The 24,084-nt window shown below is 54.2% G+C and overlaps 7 protein-coding genes across 7 annotated transcripts; 2 read left to right on the forward strand and 5 right to left on the reverse strand.

Moving 5' to 3' along the window:
- Positions 1 to 318: 318 nt before the first annotated feature.
- B0H18DRAFT_1115504 (S-adenosyl-L-methionine-dependent methyltransferase) lies at positions 319 to 1,381 on the reverse strand (the record flags this gene model as incomplete). The annotated part of the gene is made up of 4 exons (XM_048033275.1): positions 319 to 675; positions 728 to 1,027; positions 1,074 to 1,178; positions 1,229 to 1,381. The coding sequence occupies 4 exons, from the start codon at positions 1,379 to 1,381 to the stop codon at positions 319 to 321; spliced, it is 915 nt and encodes a 304-aa protein (XP_047897953.1).
- A 274-nt stretch (positions 1,382 to 1,655) lies between these two features.
- On the reverse strand, positions 1,656 to 2,386 carry B0H18DRAFT_648393 (uncharacterized protein). Its single transcript, XM_048038951.1, has one exon. It carries the CDS (start codon positions 2,283 to 2,285, stop codon positions 1,692 to 1,694), a length of 594 nt encoding a protein of 197 aa, XP_047897954.1. The 5' UTR covers positions 2,286 to 2,386; the 3' UTR covers positions 1,656 to 1,691.
- A 4,177-nt stretch (positions 2,387 to 6,563) lies between these two features.
- B0H18DRAFT_984192 (uncharacterized protein) lies at positions 6,564 to 7,984 on the reverse strand. Its single transcript, XM_048044659.1, has 2 exons — positions 6,684 to 7,984; positions 6,564 to 6,626 (listed from the first exon to the last, which is right to left on the reverse strand). Exon 1 carries the CDS (start codon positions 7,964 to 7,966, stop codon positions 6,851 to 6,853), a length of 1,116 nt encoding a protein of 371 aa, XP_047897955.1. The 5' UTR covers positions 7,967 to 7,984; the 3' UTR covers positions 6,564 to 6,626; positions 6,684 to 6,850.
- Positions 7,985 to 9,953: 1,969 nt separating this feature from the next.
- B0H18DRAFT_928522 (permease for cytosine/purines, uracil, thiamine, allantoin-domain-containing protein) lies at positions 9,954 to 13,213 on the reverse strand. The gene is made up of 22 exons (XM_048041674.1): positions 12,910 to 13,213; positions 12,635 to 12,861; positions 12,533 to 12,580; positions 12,435 to 12,470; positions 12,370 to 12,378; positions 12,280 to 12,321; positions 12,131 to 12,156; positions 12,060 to 12,072; positions 11,955 to 12,008; positions 11,808 to 11,900; positions 11,658 to 11,753; positions 11,570 to 11,608; positions 11,435 to 11,518; positions 11,258 to 11,377; positions 11,184 to 11,200; positions 11,113 to 11,125; positions 10,981 to 11,064; positions 10,902 to 10,913; positions 10,725 to 10,849; positions 10,570 to 10,672; positions 10,370 to 10,512; positions 9,954 to 10,312 (listed from the first exon to the last, which is right to left on the reverse strand). Exons 1-22 carry the CDS (start codon positions 13,000 to 13,002, stop codon positions 10,131 to 10,133), a joined length of 1,659 nt encoding a protein of 552 aa, XP_047897956.1. The 5' UTR covers positions 13,003 to 13,213; the 3' UTR covers positions 9,954 to 10,130.
- A 1,208-nt stretch (positions 13,214 to 14,421) lies between these two features.
- B0H18DRAFT_984207 (60S ribosomal protein L37) lies at positions 14,422 to 15,220 on the forward strand. The gene is made up of 6 exons (XM_048044660.1): positions 14,422 to 14,474; positions 14,531 to 14,575; positions 14,650 to 14,685; positions 14,747 to 14,794; positions 14,851 to 14,960; positions 15,013 to 15,220. Exons 1-6 carry the CDS (start codon positions 14,472 to 14,474, stop codon positions 15,047 to 15,049), a joined length of 279 nt encoding a protein of 92 aa, XP_047897957.1. The 5' UTR covers positions 14,422 to 14,471; the 3' UTR covers positions 15,050 to 15,220.
- A 1-nt stretch (position 15,221) lies between these two features.
- B0H18DRAFT_984213 (uncharacterized protein) lies at positions 15,222 to 16,861 on the reverse strand. Its single transcript, XM_048044661.1, has 5 exons — positions 16,741 to 16,861; positions 16,440 to 16,691; positions 16,086 to 16,379; positions 15,624 to 16,009; positions 15,222 to 15,600 (listed from the first exon to the last, which is right to left on the reverse strand). Exons 1-5 carry the CDS (start codon positions 16,796 to 16,798, stop codon positions 15,319 to 15,321), a joined length of 1,272 nt encoding a protein of 423 aa, XP_047897958.1. The 5' UTR covers positions 16,799 to 16,861; the 3' UTR covers positions 15,222 to 15,318.
- A 5,032-nt stretch (positions 16,862 to 21,893) lies between these two features.
- On the forward strand, positions 21,894 to 24,032 carry B0H18DRAFT_952042 (uncharacterized protein; the record flags this gene model as incomplete). The annotated part of the gene is made up of 7 exons (XM_048042071.1): positions 21,894 to 21,970; positions 22,019 to 22,198; positions 22,319 to 22,753; positions 22,938 to 23,086; positions 23,452 to 23,517; positions 23,591 to 23,855; positions 23,903 to 24,032. Coding segments are annotated over 7 exons (1,302 nt in total), but the record flags the coding sequence as incomplete, so codon positions are not given.
- Positions 24,033 to 24,084: the final 52 nt, after the last annotated feature.

A 24,084-nucleotide genomic window follows, 5' to 3' on the forward strand; every position in this document is an offset into this window, starting at 1 on the left:
TTAAGATTCATGCACATGAGGGGGCTGTTCGTGTTCATCTTCAGTGCCTCATGTGAGGCGAACGGTGACTGAGCTGATGGTACGTACTGCACTCCTTCAGATGCTGAATGCATCGCATGGTATTCCCAACGCCCCAAATCCATATCTGGACGTCTCATATGCACTTCTCATCCTCGATCCGAGTGCGAGAACAGAAGTTTGGGCTGGATCGTATCTTACTATCTTATGTACTATGTTGCTATGCACAACATGGTCCACCACGCGAATACGACGAAAGGTGCCACAGTCCGATGCCGCGCAGCATAAGCCAGAGCACGTTCACTCTAGGGGTCTCCGAACCCAGAAGAGGTAGTTGCACCCCTCTCCCCAACTTGCGCCCACGGCGCCGCGGGGGACCAGCGCCCATTCACTCTTCCACGGCACGTATATCATCCCACGCGTCTCCGCCTCCGTACGCGTAGGCAGGCCCCCATACAGACGGGAGATCCATGGCGTTTCCTCTGGGCTGGAGCGGTGCTCGCAGAAGAACTGCGTGAGCTCCTCTGGCCGGACGAACTTGGAGTAGGTGTGCGTGCCGGGCGTGACGAGGCGTAGGACATCCTCCGCAGCGAAGATAGTGAGTAGGTATGCGAGCGGTGTGCGCGAGATCGTCGAGAGGAAGAGATGTCCACCAGGCTGCGCGGCGCCGGGTCAGAACGCATTCGGGGGACGGGATGTAGGGGCTCACCTTGACTAGGTTAGCGCAGTTGCGCAGGAATACGCGTGGGTTGTCGACGTGCTCGAGGACCTCCATAGAGCAGACAACGTCAAACTGCTTCGGACCACGAGTAGCAAGCACGTCCTCCGCAGACGTATGCTCGTACGTCAGGGTGCCCTTGCCTTTGCCCGGCGGCGACGGTAAAGTGGACGAGGAAACGGAGGACAAAAGGTTGAGGGAAGGATCGGACGACGCATGCAAGGATGCGATGCCAATGTTCGATGCAGAAGCGTCAATGCCCAGCGTGTTTGCGCCCAGTCTGCTGAGGCTCTGCTCAAGTTAGCGTGGCTGCGAGGTCAGCGCCATGGAAGCACACCTCACAAAGAAGGCCACCTCCACATCCCACGTCTAGTACGTTGAGTCCTTCTAGCACCCTATTCTCGCCTGCGAGGTCCTCGCCATCCTCTCTCCTCATCTCAAGCTATGCCGACGTCAACTACGGTACCTCACTGATTCAAGAAGACACCTTACCAGTTTCTCGCGAATGAACTGAACTCTGATGGGGTTCATTTTATGCAGCATCTGAAACTCGCCACGCTCGTCCCACCAATGCGAGGACAGGCGAGAGAAGAGGGCTATCTCGTCTGGGTTGACTGAAGACCGCGTTCCGGTCGTCGTCGACATCGAGGATGGATGCGACGCATGATACAGTCGCTGATGTCGTGCGGAATGGTAGCAAGGAGCGACTCGAAGAACACGAGAAGGAGGTTTTGACAGTCTCAGCATTGGTGGCGGCACTGGGACGCGAAGCGCGACTTTCGCGATGCGTCCTGGACGCGCTGCTCGGCAGCGTGCACGTGCTCACGACTACAATTTGCCAGCTTTACAGACGAGGCTATGATCATTGACTAGCATGACACAATTCACAAATGCATCATGTCGGATGCTAAGAGCTGATTGCTAGTAGAGGGGCGGCATCGGAGAGCGTGCAATGTCACCACGTCTGATAAAAATAGTAATAAGTAAGGCGCACAAGAAGGTTGGGACAAGGAATGACGAAAAGGGGAATGGGTTGGGGGAGGATGTGAGGGCATGGAACGAGATGGAATGTGAAAATGGGAGTAGAGGAAGGCGTAGAGGCGAAGGAAGGGCGGCAAGTGAAATGAAATGGACAGTAACAAGGGGACTGGAAAAGAGGATTCGGGGTAAATGTAAATATTGAAGTTGGCGATATGAAAGAGACTGAAAGATGATGCTGCATGGATGGAAACAGAAGCTGCCACGAAAGAAGACACGTCTCGACAGAAGAATATGCCATGTTGAGTTCAAGCGAGGGACCAAGCAGTGCTCTCGTCAAATTGGGGATGCGAGTTGGAGAAGAGAGGATGCTGAGCTGCGATGGAGGCGAAGGCGGCGTAAGAGTCGTGGAAAGAGGGGAATGCGAAACTTGATGCAAAACTGTGGCTTGTGTCCGTGTAAAGAGGTCGACGCGACTGCGGATGAGGACAGACTGTAGAGGAGCGCGTGCCCTCCTTCGTCTTCCAATTGAGTGCTTGCGGCACATCAACTCCCGCGTCAGGCCGGCCATTCCCTGAGGTTTGAGCGACCATTAACGTCGACCACACGGTGTGCAAGCGGGCTTTCAAGCGAAACTAGCTCGAGCTCGTAGGCGGTAGTGTTTGCAGCAAGTTTCATCTTCTCATCTCTCCCCACCTCGCACGTCGCCCTCGTCTCCAGCGCAGACCAGCACCCTCCGCTCCCCAGTCGTACCCCCACGTCGACGCGACCGCTCAGTTGCCCAGGCCGAACAAGCGGCGCAAGGACCCTGCACGCTTGCTGGGGCCAGGCGCGGCAGATGTTGCAACGACGTCGGAGACAAGTGAGGCGGCAGGGAGGGAGCCTGAGGTGCTACTAGGCGATGCGCTTCGTACCGAAGACGTGGACGTAGAGCCATCGGTGAGCTGAGGAGTATCGAGTGGTGGCGAGGGCAGAGGCGGAGGCGTGCTGGGCGGTGACGGCACCGAAGAGATGCTCGAAGTGGACGCCGTCCTGCCCAGAATCCGGCTGAAGAAGCCGCTGCCGATGCGTCCTTTCTTGCTGTCCTCCTTGTTCGCAAGTGCGGCAACCATTGGATGAAGAACGTAGACACCCTCAGGCTGGACAGGGCCTTGTTCGGAAACAGATGGCCCCGAAAACTCTCCGAGATCCTTGGGGACCACACCGACTGCGTGCATAGCGAGAACGGGGTCCACCCAATCTGCGAATTTGGGGACCGCCGGCTCGGGCATAGGGCGAGAGAGCTCTTCTCTGATCTTCTCGAGAACTACCTCGTCCACGCTGTCCTCCGTATGGCTGGCTCCCTGTACACCGAGATTACATCAGAGTTGATTGCCAGAGGTATGATACAGTACCTCGCGGACGTACCATGAACGATGAGTCATCCTCGCTCATATCGAAGATGGACTTCCAACAATTCTGTCCTAGTTCATGGACGGCGTCGACGGCAGGCAGACCGGCGCTGTCTTCGACCTCGATAGACGCACCGACTTGCTCCTCGTGGAGCCCGTTGATGCTAAGAATGGTATCAGACACGGTCAACTGTGCTGCGCCGGCCTCTGTGATCGGAACCTCGTCAGATGATTGCACGATGCCTGTGACGGACTGATCGACGTCTCCGATGACGGTAGCCTCTAGTTTGTCTTGCGAGCTCTTGCAGGATCCGAAATCGCCGATTCCGGTGTCACCGACCATTACCGTAGCCCCCTCGGGGTTTGAGGATCCATCGCCGAGTAGGGTCGGGGATGCCATCCGCGGAGGAGCGTCAACGATGACCACCTCATCCGGTATCTTGATGTCATGGGACCTGGCGCAGGGGATGGAGGGTACACGCAGAAACTCCTCGCTCTTGTCGGCAAAGGCTATGTAGAGGACCATGAAGCTCAGACATCAGAGAAGAGACAAACGACATACGCAGCGTGCTGTTCGTATCTTCCTCCTTCTGGTGCTCTTGCTGAACTTCATGGATCGAGGTAGTGACTTCGCCCGCATTGACGTCGTGGGTAGCCGCATCAGAAGGCGCACTGAGACCAGAGTACACAGGTCCGCCAACACACTCTGCACAACCATTTGAGAAGGAACAATCAGGGTATAGGAGAGCAGACGCACCTTCCACAATTATTGCGCCGAGGTCATGTTCGCAGTCTTGTGTTTGCTCAGGTTGGCATAGAAGGCCCGAAGCATCATCCTCGTTCTCATGGACCTGGGCGACAGGTGCGTCGAGTTTAGCACTTAAATCGGCAGCGTCATGTTCGCCAGCAGCATCAACTGCAATGTAGTGTGAACGAGAGAGCCACAGCGCATATCATGCAGGCGTACCCTTATTGATGAGTGGACTAGGCTTGGACTCGTGTCCGCTAATGGTAGGCTCGTGAGAGTTGCTGATCTCGTTACCGGGAAAAACAAGCTCGATAGCACCGCTCAATTCGACTCCGGAAAGCAGTGGGGTCGTGGTCTCCTGGAGTGACAACGCGGGCTCTCTGCAGTGGACGATATCAACTATCATAAGTGTGCGAGCGATCGCAAACAAAGCGTACTCTTTTGCGCGAACCGGAAGATCTTGACGGACCCGAACTCCAAGCTTTCCCTCGGTGACCATCTTCTGCACTGTCGGTATGTTCCGCTTGCCATTGGTGGGATTGGACACAATAGCGGGTGCCTTCTGTTCTGTGAGCCTGACCGTTCGGACCGTCGCACGCATGCCGGGAATGACCTTGCGTCCAGATTCGCTACGAGGCTGAGAGACGACATTGTCCTTGGATACCGGGCTTCGGACGGTCGAGGGAGCGTTGGCTCGGTCTCGGAAAGGCGGGCGTGTAGCAGTGGGCGCCTTGGGAGGCAGTGGACTCGTGGTACGCTTTGCAGCACCACCGATATTGCGCGACCGAGCGTGTCTCCCAATCTCAGCACCGAACGCAGGGGCGGACGTGCCCTTCGTCTCTATAAACTTCGTAGTGACTGGCGAAGGCGCAGAACCATGCCGTGTAGCGGTGCGTTGTACAGGTTTAGCCGAGATCGGAGGCCCCGGACGTAAGGGTACGACCGATTTCACAGGGCCCACGCTACGAGTGCTAGGGGAGGCAGCAGACTTGCTTGTCGTCTTGTGGACGTCGGTACCCCGGGTGGCTGACGAGCGAGAAATTTGCACTTCCGTCTTGCGATTGTGCCTCGCAGTGGTCGCGGAAATTGCAGAACCAAAGGCGACCGATGTCTTCTTCTGCGTGGGAGCGGGTGCAACGGTCGACCGCGTACGGGTCCGGTTGTTGATATTCTCTGGGGCAGCTCCGCTTCGTAAGAGAGAGGCATTGGTCGGTTGGAGGTATCTCGGTGTAGCAGCGCTGGCGGGCGTTCCGTCACGATCGAGAACCTTGTACGATAGTCAATTCAGTACTTTGGAGCAGAAATGCAGCGAAGAGATGCAACACGTACTTGGTTATTCTTCGCCTTGAGCACATGCCCTGGTGCTTCACCAGAAGCTGTGATCGTAGACCTTCGGCGTGACTCAGGTGCCAGAGTAGCGATGGAGGTCGAAACTCCTGTTGGGCGAGATAGAACAACGCCGGAAGATCTAGTAGTGGTCGCTAGATCCGGTGGCTTGCAGATCTTCCTCCCAGCTGGGATTACAGGGGTCTTGACGGGCATGATGATGAAGAGAGCAGATTTGACAGGAAAACAAACGAGATGCAACAAAGCGAAGGAAGAGCGATTCACGGAATAATGAAGAGCGAAGGAAAGGATGGAGAACAGGAGACCTACGGGACGAGGCGGTCATATCTGCAAGCAAGACAGGCGGCTGGCAGTCAGCCCAACCAACAGCGACATTCTCGTCTTCCATGATTTCATTTCTTACAGCGGTTGACAAGCAGACCCTCTCACCGTGATTTGGCTGTGCGCGTGCCGCAGGCATCGTACTCTTGACATGTTTGGAGACGGAAATCAACAAACACGACGATGCGGGCCGCGGGCGCGTGCATCTGAGTGCCGAATAATGCCCTGTCATAGTCAAAATGCGTGCTCAAGGGAATTGTAGGCCCTTTCATCAGAATGCAAGAGGTTTTTGGTTCTCGTCCAGGCTATGCGGTGGCACGACGACGTTAAAGCAGAGTGAAGAACAGCACCTTCTAAAAAGAGGAGGAGACTCAGGAGTGCGCCGGCGCTTACATAAGACGATTCCCGCGTCACGCGTCGCGCCCAATCGATCATGATCGTCGTCCGCCGTTGTGCCAGTCGCCATCTACTCTCATCTCCATACTCGACTGCGAGTATCCCAACAACGGCTCTACAGCTGCTTTTGAGCTGTTACACTGCAGGTATGTATTGAACCCCCTCCCTCGACCTGCAGCCACTCATTCGTTCCGACTACGTCAAGAACAATGATCACCTTGCCGAGGATCACTTCCGAGTGAACACAGGTCATACCCATCCAAGCCAACGACGAAGGATCATGTTATAGGTCAATTGTACTAATCAATCGCATTTGGTTTTCAACAGGGCACTTTTTACCGATGGCGGCTGGCTCTGTGTCAGAATGCCATCGCCAAGTTTCTACGTCAACGCGTTGATTTTGGAGCCTAACCATGAACAGACGGCTGCATTCGATAAATCAAACACTCAGGCTGTGCGCAGTCGTCTACCAAGGCCCGCACAATATGGATGTACATCACTGCAAGATTCGCAAAGGCAAATGCAGTAACCCCCGTCGCCAATTGGCAGATTACGTGGCAGTCACTGTGAGCATCGCGTACGATTACTTCTGTGTACTAATTCGCTGAAGCCTGTTCGGTGATACCTTATCTTTGTATGTCTCCAGGCGTTAAGACTAGTAAGTATGTCTACGTGGCATCCTACAGCTTCAAGCTACATCGTTCCTCAGGTTTGTCTCCCAGTCCAAGGAGGGGGTATAGGTCAATTCACTAACAATTATTCTCAGAGGCCGTGGGTATATGTGCCTATGAAGGGACTTTGCACGAGGTATGCGCCTTATTATGGTATCGTAGTGGAGACTGATGGTTCATTGGTGGTATTGTCTGTTGTGTCTTCTCAACTTCCGGGTTCTAGGCAAAGCCAGCGGCGGGTCAGCGCAGCTCAGATCAAGGGTCAACAGCACGCACCAAAGTCCTCGAAAGTGTACGTGTCCAGTGACGACGAGAAGGCGTCGTATGAGGGTACGTGCGCTGTCTCGTCCCATGGCATGACCGTAGCATCTATGGTGCCTGGGGCAGGGAGTGATCCTTGTGCCATTGCGTAGCCAGGTATGTTGTGCGCATGGTTCAAGTCTGGCACTGGCACGTATGGATTGATCACATCGTTCATATGCAGCGGTCCAGGCAGGACCGCTGCGTATTCAGAGATGCTGTTCTCTCCATACGTTCCTGATGTTGCGGATGAGAATGGACTCATCGAGTATGATGGGTATGTGGCGTCTGCGTAGGGCAAGTCTCCTTGCATGTTTGGTATCCTTTCAGAATGATACTCAGAATACCCCATATCCACATTTGGCTGAGCTTGCTGCCACGTCTGCGTTATAGAGGGTGGAGGATTTGGCATGTACGTCGGTGGAAGACTCATGAAGGGATCAAACGATGCCCTGTCCAGTCGCTCCGAGCGAGCAGGCGCTGGATGTGCATAGGGATGATGCCGCTGAAGCTGACTCTGCGACGTCCTTGTTGGGTGACGCATTGTCCGCGGATCCCGGTGAGCGATACCGGATGTGTATGGTGCCGCGGGGTACTGTAGGGGCACGAATGGCCCTGCGTTGCTCTGGGAACTAGCAGGAGTCCTTGAAGGTACCTCCTGTAGAGCACCCGCCAAGGCTGAGGTCGATCCCGATGCTGCGTACGCGCTTGGCTGCTGTTGGCTCGGTGCCGCGTACGCTGGCTCTTCATATGTGTCTGGAAGCGATGGGTTCCATGATTCGTACGCTGCCCCTCCATATACATGGTGGCGTGCTGCGCTCGGTGGTGTATGGATAGTCGCCGCTGGACCTACAGGCGGTGCAGGAGCGACCCATTCTGCCTCGATCGAAGTAGGCCTCACATGTTGCAGTATGTGAGCTTGCCATGCTGGAAGCCGCGAGCCGGACGGCACGGGCTGTGGCGGCGTCCTAGGCCGTCTTTGACCATGCAAACTGTCTCCCGTGCTCTGCCCAGAGGAGACGGGATACGTTCCAAGAGCGCTTCCGACGCGAGGTACGCGTCGGACGCCCGGGTACATTCTCGGGTCATTGGCTGCAAATTGGCTGTTGCTGTCAAGAGGACGAGCTTCAGCTGCGGGAAGGGAGGGTTGGGAAGCATAGCTTGACTGGATGGCCTGCGAAGGGTCACTGGGGCCGGGAGTGGGGCCCTTCGCCGTCTTGCGTGATGTAGCTCGACGCTTTCCGGGTACTCGACCATCACCAGATTTTGTATCGTTTTCAGGTTTATGCGACCGCTGTGACGGTGGTCCGGCAACAGATGGGTCTGCTGTAGGACGCGTGGTACGTGTTCGCCTAGGACGCGGCGCACGAGCAGGCTCCGCGTTTCCGCCGGATGTGGCGGTTTGATTGGTAGCAGTAGAACCTCGCGGACGACCACGACGTCTTGATGGCTCCGGTACGTGCTCCACGAGGTGTCCAGATGAGTCTGTGGCAAGCACTAGTTGTAGGCAGGGTGCGGCATGCGTCGAAGTGTCCTGTGGCGTAGGCAGATGTCGTGGCCCGAGGGTCGGTCGACCATATTCCGGAAACTATGGGTCGAAACAGGGCCGGGTAAGTCGTTCGTACGTCGTATATGTCATCTGTATTGCACGCACCTGAGAATCATCTCCCAGCCCTTCCAGTCTCGCCTGCCGTTTCGGCTTTTTGTTGTTCTTGTTGTTTTTGTTGTCTTCCGACGGGTCACTATGGTCACGTCTTCTTTTCGGCATTATAGCAGTTGTCGTCTCCAGCGACAGAGAATACAAGTGATGTTCGAGAGGATCGTGGTGGGTGGGAACTGTCGAGGTCGGAACGAGGAGTGTCCCCAAGCATACGAAGGGCCAGTTGAGCCGCACAGCCCTGACGCGTCTGACTGCACTGGACGTTCTGCTGAGTGCTAGGGAGCCCGCAGAACATACGCAACTTCCTTTTTTCGACTGGCCTCCCGGCAGTACCTGGCTTCTTGCACAGGAAGTGCCGCGTACTCGTACTCCCGATGCCGGCGAGTCGCTAGTAGAACGTCAGCCCACCATTTCATTCGAAGTCTCAGATCCATGCCCATCTCAGCATATGAATTGTACATATTCTGCGATGCTATGAACGGAGCACAGGCGTGTACTAGGGCATCCTCCTCTGGAGAGGACCGATAGTAGTCGCTTAGAAGCAGTGACCACAATATCACTTGCGACCGCTGATAGGCAAGCGCAGCAAGCCGCGACGTGTCAGACGATCATGAAGTGTGGATGCAGTCAGTCATGCAAAATCATTGTTGTCTGCGCAGGGATATGGATATTACCGAGATATGCCATGCAAAGGGAGAGCGCACCAGCGCACGCGACAGCCCTTACCGCCACCAGATGTCTGAAGACAGATTCATAGCGACAAACGCTCATCGATATGCCAAACTGTCACGATGAACGTCGTTCCCTAGTAGCTGGTTGTTGTTATACTCAAAGAACGACCACAAGCAGATATGGCAGCAAGGGCGAGACTCGACAGACACCATACAATGCAGCAAATGTAACATCAAACAAGAGCTACCGTACACCTAGCCAGTGCTGACCAAAATCAATATGCACGCTCAGACTCACTGGGGGTGAAGTTGGGGTGTAGGCTCCTATGTTCACGCCTCCTGGGCCCTCCGACCACGAACAAGCACATCCACTGCCTCGAACTTGGTCATATACGATACAATCAGAAGTTGGGCTCAATTTGCTAGTAGAGTAAGTACTCGCCAATAATTCGCTATTATGACTTGCCAGTGGACATGTTCTTGTTCAGCTTGAGGTTGTTTCGATGTGAACGCGAGTGCTCAGCGAACTGGCAGTACTAACCAACAACGGTCACGACAACGGGGTCGACGCGATCACGTGGTATGATTGAACGCGTTCTGCACGCCGAGTTGATCAGGCCCCAGTCTCCGTTGCAGTAAGCCCAAATCTCAGCCACTGATGCTCGACTCTACTTACTGCACGGGTCAGATGCTGTGACCGTAGTCCTATGCTTAGAACTAATCGATACATCGTAGCAAGAGCAAACAAGAACGACTGGTGCTATAATCTTAGATAAAACAGTCGTGGTCGTCAATTTTGTCATGCGCGCATATCAGAGGCAAAGCATACAGTCAGGTCGCACAAGAGGTGCTACCAATGATACAATGGGAGAATGCAGCGCAGCTATAGCTTAAATAGTCTAACTTTGAATCTAGACATCCGACACCGTGACGTTTGCACCCTCGTCCTTCTCAATAGTACTGACTTTGTCCGATGCGGAATCATCAGTAGGCTTGAACATACTCTCGTCATGGTAGTTGGTGCCAATTCCAAGCCCGACTGGCTTAGAGATGGTGCATATAAGCCAGAACGCGGCGAACGACACGGAAAGTCCTGCAAAGCACAGCCATCAAAAGGGCGCCATCTAGTGTGAGAGTGAATCGTGCTTACCGACGAAGAACGTTATGTGGAAAGTCCTGACCCAGCCGTTGTAAGCAGCAGGGTCATTCACGGTCATAATCAATCCTGGCATGGTAGGGAAGACACCAATCACCCAAGCGACTAGTGCGCGCCAGTGGAAGCCGTGCCAGTACCTATGAAGACTGTCTTAGCATCATCGTCCCAAGCAGGGTCCACCAATGAACTCGTACCAGTAAATCGAGCTACTATTGCCTATATAGCAGTCCTCGAGCTTGATGACGCAGCGTCGCACGACCAGGTAGTCAGCGAGCATGACGCCAGTGAACGGAGCCACTGCGTAACAGATTGGATTAGACTACCACACCTATCTCGGAATGCGACGTACGGAAGATTCCAAAGCCTGAGAGAACAGTGAGGAAGGTCGCGGCATTGGAGAGATACTGCCATGGGTTTGAAGCCAGACCAAGAACAGCCAGGAAGTAAGCACCCCTCCTGATGTTCATGTAGCGCCTGTTCGAAATGTGAGTACGTTCGGCGATACACGGAAGTGTCCATAACCTACGGCATGAGACCACTGCGTTAGGAAGGAGAAGAGTCAGCACTTGGGTCCTTCCGTAGGTGGAGAAGATGAAGATACTCACGCCAAATCCATTCCTGCACTGACGGAATTGAGGACGATACTGATGCCGAGCTGTGCGCATACACAACCAAGACCTGCAAAGAAACTGCACAGGCGTCAATGTCGAGTACGTCAATGTGACGGAGAGTTTTACATTCCACAACGAGCTGCGCGAAACCTGTCAGATCACGCGTAGAAGACATCATTAAAGCCAGCGTCGCTCACCTCGTGGGGAATTGTTGCTACGCAGACGAGTACGGGTAAGCTCAAATCCACCAACTAACACTGCATAGGCGTACTAGTGATCCTGGAGCGCGCTCAACAACTGGAACGGTTCCCAGACAAGCTCGCCGATAATCTGCTGTGCGCAGGACGTCACGATGATACCAATGGTGGCGCATACAATGATTGTGCATGGTCTGTTGCAACAGACGCGTCAGAAAGAGCGTTGGAGAAACTAATCGAATATCACGCACGCAGCGACCATCTGTGAGAGTGTCGGCGCATAAGGCCGGTTGGCATAACGCGTCCAGTCGCTCTGACCGAGTGTTCCTCCGCCCCTGCTCACGTCAGTGACCGAAGCCCCGTCGGATGTAGCAAACAGCGCCTACCATGATCCTAAGATAGCGGTAATGCCGAACATCATTGCCCTGGTCGAGAGTCAGACTCCGTTCGCGATCGGTTCACATCAGTACTGACCAGCCTATGCTACCGTTTGCCGGCGCTCCCGGTTCCTTGAACAATGGTCCAGGTCCGTGGACGTTAGACACAGCCCAAATAAGGAGGCCCAAGAGGCTATGAAGTCGTTGAGTGTTCAAGGATCTTCCATCAAGGACTGAAATGACTTACGTGCCACCGAACATGATCGACGAGACAATGAACGGCTTTTGAAGCCTCTCGGGAGGAATGCGCATGATCGTGATGAAGAAGATATAATATATGCTGAGCGTGGAGTTCAGAATCTGCTTGCGCAACGAAGAGTGAGGCAGGACTTACATCATCCCAACGAAGTCCTTCGTGAGCAGGATTCCACCGGCCAAGGTTTGCTTCCTATTGCCCCTAAGACCTCGAAGACCGGGACAGTAGCTCAATCACACGTACATGTGAGCGAACCCTACGGCGAACACATGTCAGCGGGTTTCCGAGAGGGGCAATAATATTCGGTGAATTACCTGGAATGATAGCCCCGATGACCACCTGCGTCGCTGTTCGTTAACGTACATTACAAGACCGAGCACCGTGTTGCTCACCGCCGTAGCTGGAGAAAAGGAGAGAAGATCAGCATAAAAGACTTTAGGCGCCGTGACGTCAGGATTAAGAAAACGTACCTTGACCTCCCCAATATGCTTGTAGCCCATCCCAGCTGAAAACATGATTGGCATGTATTTTGACAAAGACACGTTACACTTACAAGATAGTCCTGTGAGGCGCTGTGAGCACAAGGCGACGGCAACTACGGACGGAAGCAAGGCTTACGTGAAAGAACGGATGATGATGGGAAAGTAGGCTCCTCTACGCAATGCACCGGGTACGGTTAACCTTATTCACCCTGAGTACAACCGGTTCCGGCTTACCTCATTCCCCAAGTGAACCTGGAGGCGACGGTGAAGCCTATGTGGTGTCTGTTGGTATACTGTGAGTTGACCTCAGAAGCGCGCCCAAGGGACTAAATATACCTCTCTCCCATCCAACCGCAGGATATGGACAAGAAGCCTGTACACAACGCGCCGATCACGAGAGCGACGATCGCTTGCTGAGCAGTCAAGCCGTAGGAGAGCATCGTGCTACCCGTGGTGTACGCTGAGATGCACAAGCCACTGATACACCAATAGATGAAGTACGACCAGATGGCATACGTCCGCCGCTCTACGGGCATAGGGATTAGATCCCTGTTGGTCCAGTGCTATTTGTGGCGTCAGTCAAGTGAATTAAAGATAAGCGAGGAACATACGTCGTTCTTGTACCCCGCATTGGCGTCGATGGGGACCTCTATGAACTTGAGGAATCGTTCCTTCGTGCTTCCTGAACTTCTTGACTCGGCCATGTCGACGACTATGTGACCTTCGAAGAGGAGGCGGAACAGCGTGCAATGCAGTGCACCGGGCACCTCTTATACACCGCAGATAGGTCTCGCTCCGAAGTGTTCGGGAAGATAAGATACAGGCGCATAAAGGCTTGTATGACCGCTATTACAGAACGCCCGGACGCTAAGACCGTTGATTTGGGGCCCAGCGGCGGTGGATACACGATACACGATATCGCGACGATAGACAGCGGTACAAGGCACGAGCCATTTGATGCCCTGGGACCTACAAGGATATATATGCGAGGCACCTTCCTGAACCCAGCTCAATGAACACGACTGCTCGCGGGTGTTTCTAAAAGCCAAGTTATCTCGCTGTGAAGCTTGCGACACTATAGATGTATGCCGTGAACTCAGGTGCCGCAGTGCACGGGAGTTAAGATAGACACGTCGGATACTAAACCGAGGCCAGACTGTACCTTGCATTTCATAACATGCCTGATAGTGCACCAGGTCGGACGATTGCGGGAAAGGATAATAGATACACGATTTTCAGGGGCCAGGTAGGGGCCAGGGCCTCGCCAGAAAAACACGTACTGTGTGGCTGTGGTTCGAGTCAAGTTTATGACTTGTTCTGCCTCGGGTGGCGTCCAATTTGGACATGTGAGGGGTTACACATCGGATGTCCGCCGGTATCGGGTGAAGAAGTTAAACGTTGGACGGAACAGTAGACCAAGTAGTCTAACGTTCTGAGCAAAGCCAGCATTGAGTTCCTATTCATTGATAGTTCAGTCAGTTTGCTCACGCGACACCTATAAAACGAATGCAACGAACCTGACTATGGAAAGGGGAAGATATGGCATGGGAGGAGACCCGCATCCCATCACCGGGAATGTCTTCGCATCCGCGCAAGTCTTACGCCACAAGGTCGCGATAGTCGTTCAACTGGAGACCTGCGCGACGCGTCACGGAGACTCACAGTATCGTGATACATCAGAGCTGGAATCGAGCACACTGAATGCAACGCTCTTTACGAGATGACCGGTTGCAAGCGTATGACGGGTAAGTATCGCGCACCTCAATCAGCTGCAAGCAAAACTCAAGGGTCCCGGTCAGGTCAGGAACTCCGAGTCAGGACGCCACGGTGGCAGGATATCCAAGGCTGACGCTTATGATACTGTACTTACGGAGTACAGCCTGGCGCTCCGAGCACGCGCTTTCTCTGAAGCATCTTTTACTTTGTAGGTAGTTCCGAGCTGTGCGAGTGCCATAATTATGCCAGCATCAGTAGATGAGTGACCGAGTTGGCGAGGATGCGACTGAGGACAAGCGCCGAAGTGCAGTATCGGACGCCTGTCGGGTCCTCGGATTATGTAATATAACGGTGGCTGAGAGCAGCTATACAGTTCCTCCCACACTCCCTCACGCGCCTCGGTAAGTCGTGAATTCCCCAAGCACGCCGGTCTCCTCAACGCAAGCCCCTCCTCAAGATGGTGAGTACGCTACGCCGCTGGATGTGTGACGCTTGCTGACTGCTCTCTGTGCGTAGACGAAACGAACCCGCAAGGTCGGCGTGACTGGAAAGTACGGTACCGTGAGTTTTCCATAGACTCGGTGCGGAAGCAAGCAGTACGGCGGTGGACTGACGAGGACGTTTGGGACGTCTAGCGTTACGGTGCCTCCCTGCGTAAGCAGGTGAAAAAGGTGTGCTTCTGTCTCTGAATGTTATGTCGATGTGTACTGAAGCGGAACCGTAACTCCGTAGATGGAAATCACCCAGCACGCCCGGTACACATGCACGTTCTGCGGCAAGGTGCGTCCGCTCGCAATCGACCACAAACAGTTCTCAATGTCTTCACCCGTTTCTAGGACTCCGTAAAGCGCCAGGCAGTTGGTATCTGGAAGTGCGGGTCGTGCAAGAAGGTGATCGCGGGTGGTGCCTGGACTGTATCGACAACAGCGGCTGCCACTGTCCGCAGGTATGTTAACCCAAGTCTACCCCTCAACGTCTCCGTCTGACTTTTTCGTTAGCACGGTCCGCCGGTTGCGCGACCTGACCGAGGCTTAGTGTCTTGTCTGTCGTTCTCGTATCTTCATGCTCTGTATTTGCCTCACGCACGTTACATATGTTCATGCACTATGAACCACTCGACTACCTTCTCCAGGACGAGGGTGCAATGCAATGTACTCTTAGAAACGCTGTGTCAGTGTGCACGCAATCTCGAGTGTGGCGCAGCCAGATGAAATCGTCAATGGAAATGTATTACACTCGTCCAATAACACAACGCGAATGCATGCTACACTGGGGTATGTCTACTACACAAGAAGTTCCGTAACTTAGACACCTTCAACACTCGGTGACGGCTCTGAGCGGGGTTCTGATTGCTCGTCACCCTCTTCATCATCGTCCTCTTCATCTCCTTCGCTCTCTTCCTCGTCCTCGTCATCTTCGCTATCGCTCTCGTGGAACGTAAGTGAGATGAACTCATCGCCTAGCTGTGCATCTTCTGCAGTCACCGGATGAGGACTGGAAGTATCAGAACCAGCATCAGGCTCAACAGAAGAAGCAGAAGCAGTGGCGGAGCTCTGTCCAGCAGAGGCATCCGTGCTATTAGTATCCTTGGGGTTACCGTGGGAGGGACAATCTTGCGAGCACGGTTGGCGCGGATGACATGGGGTAGTTTGCAGCCCTTAGTCGTGCAGGCGCCCTTCTCCGCGAAGTCGGGGCATTCACGGACGTGTTGCTTGTCGCAGTCAAGGCCCTTCTCGCAGTAGCCGAGTACCGCAAAGTCTCGGCAGACGCCGCCACGTTGGCCGACGCGGACATGCGGGAACGGGCAGTTTGGCCGCGTGCACCGGCCGTTGTTCGCGAAGTGCACGCAGAGCGGTGTGCGTTCCGGAGTCGGGTCGTGCGAAAGTGGGCAGGTCTCAGCTGTGTTGGGGCAGTTGCCCTGCAGGAACGGCCAGCAGATGGCGATCTTGGAGGGATCGTGCTGGTACATGCATGTCAAGCCGCGATTGCAGGCACCTAGAGAATGGAGTCGCGGGGAGCAGTTCCATGTTCGTGCATGGATCAGGCTGACTGATCGGAGCTGAAGACGTACCTGTAGTAGTGAAACGAGGGCAGGGCTTGTTCAGGGACTTTCGCTTGTTGGATACGCGGCGATTCCTGGGGAGCCAGTAAGTTTGAACTGGCAAGAGCGTACGCACAAATGGGACTGACTGATAAGGTCTCCTCATGTTGTTGAGAGTCATGTTACGACCAGAGGAGTGCATCCGGCGCGACGTTTTAGGCTTGTATGTACGATTGGCATTGATCATGGTGCCGTTCTTGTCTCTGATGAAAGCGGCCTTGGCTGAGATGGGCCGCCCGGGTGCGCTTGTTGTCGGCTTGGCCACTATAATGCACAGTCAATCATAGCGCATTCGTTGACGATAGCGAAGGTACGAGAGCGTACAGTCTTTACGAACTAAGCTCCGCCCCGATGCCTCGAAGGCGACCCCTCCGATGACAACATCATGTTTCTGCGCGTTAGACGGTCTCTCCGCGGCTTGCGAGCGCGGCGGGGGCGCGTTTTGGGGACGAGCGGTCTTGCTGGCTGGTTTGTAGCTCGGATTGACATAGACGTTGCTCCTAGGGTGTGCTGTAGGCCGAACCGTCGGCCGCGATTGCGGATGATGTTCTCCAGTCTTGTGGCGGTTGATAACACCTGTACGGGGGTGAGTGACATGTCCGGTGAGCTCTCTCGGATGGTTCACCTGAAAGACGAGCTATTTCAAGCTTGAGGGCTGCTGCTGAGGTGGAAGGTGCGTCCATGGTGGTCAAGAATCAAGATGGGGAAGCAGCGGGTCTGTTGAGGACGACGTAGTCTTGAGCTTAAGTCAGCGGGTTCACGACGGTACCCACGTGGCTGGTGCATGTGCAAATCCGCCAGTCCCTGCAATAGGCAACTGCTGTGTTTCCGAATCGAGTTGTGCTCATTACGTAGTAACTCACTTACTCTGGCTCTTCGTTACCGCAATATCTGTCGCTTTGACTGAGGCCATGCAGAATCCAATTCTTTTTGATATATTCTACTGGGCAAGTGAACTGTCTCCTGAACACACAGCGGCCAGCGCTCTGTGCAACCTGACGCTTGAAGTACTGCCAGTGGCAGGAGTCGACTGGCACAGTCGTTCGTTCCCCAACAGTGTGCCGGAGACTTGCAGTGGTGTCGTGGTCAATTCTCGCATTCCAGATTGTTCGCAGCGCTTCAGGATCGTGTTTGAGGCTCTGCTGCATCTATCGCCGAATTACGGCGGATCAGATGCAGAGTCGATGTTCAAACGTTCAACATTCAACGATTGCTGTACTGCATGCTAGTAGTCACAGCAGTCCGATGTGCTTACACGCTCTGGGAATTGGCTAGGGCACGGTATGTAGTCGCATCTTCCGTGGTACGATGACTGAACAACGCGCCTCGAACAGGCCGTCGTTCAACGTAGCATTTGACACGCGACTTAGAAATCATATTGCAGTCGAATGCCAGGACAGTACATAGTAAGTTTGAAATGACGACGTCAGATTGCGTGGTCCCGGACACTGATTAGGATAGCGTAGCGCCTGGCTGTCACGGTGAAGACTGGATAGAATGAATCACACCTCACGCATCTATCTAAAGGCTGCAAGGCGCGAATGGGATCAAACACAGGTGAGCTCGTATTGATTGCGCATGCGCACTGTGTATTGCAATACGAAACCTCGCATTAACCATCACACCCGACGCATCGCTCTAGCGGCGGTGCCATAGGTAATCAACAGTCGTGCGATGCGAAAGGCGACTGTTTTATGTCTGCGTCGCCAGACGTGTCGTTGTGGGAGGCTGGGACCTCCGCACCGCTTCAACGATGGCACCACCCGATAGTGTCACGTCGCCAGAGAGCTGTCATGGGTCGAGTCATTGGTCACCGTACGACGTTTTCCAACGCTGCAGTCTACAACAATAATAACGCTTGCGATTACAGCCACATCATGGCTATTCATAGAGCTTTATATACATACGAACCTCGTAGACGGAATGTCGTCGGCTTGCTTGGGAACTCCTGACGCGGCCCTACACCATTGGTGATATTCGTCGGATAACTCAATCCAGTGAAATGGCGACTCAGCACATCGATATCGGTCCAAGCATAGGATGCATGTTTGTGGCGCTCGGCCCCTTTTCCGTGATGTGAGTCCAGCAACCCAATATGTTCACAGCATTGACGAAGTCCTTCAGGTTGTATGGACTTGCATGTGCTCAATTCTTCTACTATACTCGTCATTACCTGGACCATGACCAACTATATCTCAAGGGATTCGTGCGTCATCCAGTTTCAAGCAATGGATCTGTTGTGTTCCGTACTGACAGCTGTTCAGGTGTTCTTGATTTGGTTGGCAACAACTCTGCTTCGGGTTCAAGTCGTCAAAACTAACATAGCTCGCAAGGCTGCTTGACACAGTTGTGACCGCTGCTGACAGTTGTGTACGTGTGCAGTTTCTTGCTGGCCGTAGATGAAGCGGATCACTATAATCGCAAATAATAGATCGTGTGGTCCATCGTTGTTCGACATCACGGCGACTTACCGAACACTCTTACTTACCCGAAGTACGCAGCCTTTTTGTACACAGTGTGTTCTCACGTGCGTGAGTATCCAGCTCACATATTCTTCATGCAGAACATTCGACGTGAGTACTGTTGCTTACCTTATCCTACGATAACAAAACAAGACCTACTGATCCCTGTCAAAATCGCAGCTGGAGTATGCAACTATGGCACGTCATCCTCCGATGGTACAGCAGTCAGGAACTAATGCTCATGCAGTCCGTAATTATCTGCGCCGTACAGATGTGTGTATTGGAGACCTCCGGTAACAAACTGCCATGTTGAGATTGTCCTAGGTTCTACATCCATGGCATATGGCATTGTAAGTTTCCGGGTAACTAATGGATATGTACACAATACTCTAACACATACATGATCTCTAGTGCTATCAAACTCTCCTTTGAAGGCTAAGATAGCGTTGACTGTTCTTCCGGTAAGTGCCCGGTTGTTAGTGTGTCGGTAAAGTTCTGACGAGGAATTTGGATTTAGCTGCTATCATCACTTTTGTCTCTAGGTGAGTGTCCTCGAGCACTGTCCAGTCGGACGCTATTTTGACCTCTGCATGCTAGCCATGAGCCTTTGTACAGTCTTTCAAGTCATCGCACTGCCAATCATACTGACCACACCTTTTCTCCCTCTCTCACAGGGGTGTACTTGTTATTGCGTAAGAGAACCTTAAGCTTCGAATTGATATTCTGAGGTGTATAAGACTGGCAGTACGCCGGCTTACCACTGGGTTTTCTGGAGACTTCGACCTGCGGTCACAGTAGGTCTTCGAGATACAATCTTGGGAAAGAATGGCGGCTGATTGTGTATCAGGCACCGATGATGGCCAGAGTCTGGCTTGCTGCAGTAACAGATGTGTACATCTGCGTCGTCCTTTCATGGGTGTTAAACAAGAAGAAGACAGGTTCCAAACAGTACAGTACTTCTCACCCATTGCTTTGACCACCTCACAGTGACATCTCATTCACTTAGAACGGACAGCCTGATTCGCAAGCTCATCGCGCACGTTGTGAATCGCGGTGTCCTCTCTGCGTGAGGCACTTCCCCGAATCCCCTTGTATTGCAATAACTGATGAAACACGGGAACGACACTACAGTGTGATGCAAATCGCGTTGTGTACAACGGTGTGTCATTATATATGTGCGATATATTGTCATGGCACACTAGTACTGACGATGCCGGTAAAAGTGGTTAGCATACTTGTATGAACAGAATGTGATATGGATTGTATTTCACTCTATTGGGGGCAAAGGTACACATTCTATTTGCCGTCGTCTTTCATCTGCCGCACACCGTTGACCAACTGAACTCCTCTCGCAGTCTACGTACATTCCATGATGGCCATGTAAGCAGCCGTCATTATCCGTGTAGTACACGCAACTGCCTCACCCCGAGTCATTCTGCAGTTTGAACGCCCGTCAATACCTGAAAAAGGGGCTGCTGCATGATGTTTACTTGTCCGGGTTTACGAATGCATGACAGGCCAGAGACGACCGATCCGGAAGGCCCACGCCCCATGATGAATTTCGTGTAAACAAACCGCAGCACGTTCGATCAAAGACCTCTCTAACTCCCAGGGCACCCTAAGTAAAGCCCCTGTTCCGATACATTCATGACACCGGCTGCTTCCGTACGGAGACCTAGAGATGACAGACGCGGACTCGGACTTGAACTTGAAGGCTGCGAAGACGCGAACACGGTGATGGAGACATGATGCACGACGACGTGCGCGCGGCGCGACGCAGGGACCACGACATCTCTCTATTCCACCCTCATCCCATGCGATTACACATACAACTCTACTATACCATGCCTGCCGGAAGCTTCGGCGCATGGCGATGCTACGCGACCACGGACAAGAATGACTAGATTTCGTATGTAATGTCTACATAGTACTTAGGGCACCGCCCTCAGGCCTCAGTAACAATAACGGGAATAAACAAACAAACAAATGTAAACAAACGCGAGCGAGGTTGCCATCTGCTCCGGGATTATGTACGATGTCCCGTAGGCCTCGCTCACCAACATGCGATCAGATGTACGGAACGTCGAGTTGAACACGCTCACGTTTGTGGAATATCCGACGGAAATTTCCCCTTTGTATCTTCTTCGTGATCCATGACCGAATCCGTGCCAGCGGCGTGCTTGCCCATTTGATAGCAAAGGCTAATGACGTTACGCATCGACACGGTGCAAGGGCCGATTGCGGAGCGCTCTTCGTATGTTCATCGCCTGAACACTACATAGTGAGTACTAAGTACTTAGTACGTGCGCCTCAGGGATCTTCGTAAGTTACTTACCCGCTAGTAGATCAGTACCGCACCGCATCGTCTGCGCGTCAATCATGTACCGATGTAGATCTGTGGAGTGCCGAATGGAGCGCCACAGAACGGCGTGGTTCGTTTCTTGGGTTCTGTACTCTTACTCAGATGCTTGCAGTGAATCATGATAACTCGGAGGCCCTGTCACAACCCAAGCTTGGTACGCCTTCCGAACTGTATAGACAATCTTCACTATCGGCACTGTAGCGCAGACACAGAGCAACAAGTTGATTGTTTTGTGCGCAACCGAGTCTTGAGGACGTCAACTTTACTAACCCTGCAGATCGTGATAGCGGGCTTCTTTCCGCACTGCGCGCTGATACCTAGATTTCCTGAGTTTCATCATATCCATTCCCTGTCCGGCCAGCTGAGCTCAGGCAGACAACTCTCGGACATGAAATGTCTTGTCATCTCAGATTCCTGACGGTGGGTTCTACAACCCACGACATTCACGGCGTAGGCTAATATCGCGCAGATTTTGTAGGTACCTCTTGAAGTAGATGCGGGTTAAATGGTCACGTTGACCCTGCGATTTACACGGAGCACAATTGCTCCATAGATGCAGGCAGAATGACTTTGAGACCGGAATGCATGCGGTGTACGGTACGCGGACTCCGCGTGTACCCGTGTCGCCGCGATGTGACCGTGGTTGTCGGCGCCGGTTTGCTTTGCACTCTTGGAGCCCGCCTGAGAGCTGCTTGTGTGATGGAACACTCGCAGAACGCCAGACACCCTTTTGTAGGCGTGTCCAGCGCTGGGAGCTTTACATATAAAAGGAGTCTGCTCTCTCCCCCAATCCTCAGCTCACTCTTCCCATTCGAGCTCAACTCAAGTGAGGGTACTGGTTGGTGAGTACCATATCACTCATGTTCATCTTGAACGCCGATGCTGACCGCCGGTTAGCCCCGCTTTTTTTCACGACCGTCGTTTTTTTCTGTCACGCACATCTTACGACCCACCATGCGCTACTCCATTGTCTTCTCTGTCCTTCTCGCTGGTGCCACCGCCGCGCCTGCTCTGGCCCTCCCCGTCGGACTGTGAGAGTCTATGCTCTGTTGCACTGCCGAAACTGACCCCCTCCACAGTTGGTCCCGTGCGGCAGAGGGAGCCCATTCAGCGCATTTGCCCATGAGCATTAGTGAGCCGAGGCATCCATTAAGCCCATGCCATCGAGCAGCCGACGCCGGCCGATGCGTCCTCTTCCGCCTATGGGGTTTGGGCAGCCGGCGGTCTTCTGCGTCCATAGTCATTGGGACGGCCGACGGGTCAGTGTAGCATAGTAATGTATACAGTACGAGCTGTTATTACTGAGCCATCCGATCCCCATTGGGTACCCGACATCGGCTGGTATAAGACCGCAACGGCTTTTACACCTGCCCTATAAGCATAGTGCAACCGACCTCGGATGCATCTATGGCCATCGGTTGGCCGGCGTCGGATGGGTGCACCTTGCGGCCTTTCCTGTTAAGACGTTCGAAGACCGGCGACCCGACGTCGGGTGCCCCTAACACCATAGGAATGGCCGATGTCGGTGGGCCCCATACTCATCGGGCAGTCGAGGTCGGCCGGCCTCCCGCTCCGCCTCTTCAACCTCAGGGCGAATTCATTCGGTACCCAACATCGGATATCTCCATGAGCATCGGGTGGCCGCGGTCGGGCTGCACGATATGCATCGGACACGCCGATGTCGGGCAGCCACACCATCCGCCTTTCCAATGTCGGCTGTCCCCTCCTGCGTCGGATGGGTCGGCTGGCAGGGGGTCCCTCGGTTGGGTAATGTCGGCGGTCTGCATGACCATAGGCCAGCCGAGACCGCAGGCGTAAGCCTGCGGCCTGGCTGCTGGGCACGGTGCGGCCTCCCATTGAGGACGCGCGATCTGATCGGCCTTTTCGGAAATGGCCGCGCGGATCCGGATTTGCCTGGAGAAATCGCAACCGCCTCCGAAGCTCGCGGAGACTGCGATGAGTGAGGCATAAAACGAACGAATATGTCATTGATAACAGCCCTGGGCTCACGCAGGGGCGCTCCGCTGCTCCCGCGAGCCTCCGTCCGTACCTGCTGACTCCGAAGCGCCCGCCCGACGCGTACTCCCTCCCGTCTGCCTTTCGATTTAGCGTTCTCATTGGCCAGCTCCTTGCGCAACACGCCGTCCGTTAGTCGTTGGTGAGTCACTTCCCATCAGATTAGATTGCCGCACCGGCAGAGTGGTCGCTTAACGCGCCTTACATATACTCGCCCGTCCTCCGCACCTCCATCTCTTCCCCCACCCTTGAAGCCATCATGTCTTCCCCGCCCTCACGTTTCAATCGCTCCGACTCCCCAGCTGGCTTGAGTGACCCCGGTCGCGGCACTGCGCGCGGTCCAGCGGCTTTCCTCGCGGCCCCGACGGCCTTTGCTGCGCTTCCCCCGCCTTCAGATCCCGTCGCGGGGATGGTTTTGCGGCCACCGCCTTTGGTGCGCCCTTCCGTTCCACGCCCTGCCACTAACTACTGACCTACCTTGCGTGACGCGTATCAGGCGGCAACGCTGGTTCAGCAATTGCTGCGGAGCCTGGTTTGCCGGCGCGCGACGCGCCTGAGCAAGGTGAGCGTCCGGGCCCTGCTTCCCAACTCCCATCTCACCCATGTCCAAGGTCCTGCGACTGGGCCTGTTGCAGCGAGCCCGATGGGCCTCGCAGGCGGCGCTCCTCGCGAGATCTGGGATGCGTCGCCTCCTCCGGTTCCCCCGCCCCTGTACGGGGCACAAGACTTCCACCAGCAGTGGACCTGGCCGGCATACCTGCGTCCGGACTACAACCGACCCTGGACCCGTGCCACGGTGTCGTTACGTGACCTCCTCCGCACCATGATAGAGCTGGTCCGCGACATGCAGCCGCACTACCACGGCGACTCGCGCGGGGTGCCCGACCCGACGAACTCAATGTGAGTGCCCGGTCTCATGGCTACACCCGCGTACTCATTTTGCGCAGACGAAGGCATGCAACAGATGCAATCCGCGTGGGCCCCATGGTCCACGTGTACAAAATTCTCTGGCGGGAGAGGGGCCCTCCGCTCGTGTGGTCGATGGTCGTCGTGGCGGCGCACCCGGAGCAGGAGGTGGTGCTTTATCGAATCGTGCACCACCTATGGTCAACAAGCGGCATGACGCACG

The sequence above is a fragment of the Fomitopsis serialis genome (assembly GCF_022376445.1).
Source record: "Fomitopsis serialis strain Sig1Antser10 chromosome Unknown B0H18scaffold_8, whole genome shotgun sequence".
Lineage (NCBI taxonomy): Eukaryota > Fungi > Basidiomycota > Agaricomycetes > Polyporales > Fomitopsidaceae > Fomitopsis > Fomitopsis serialis.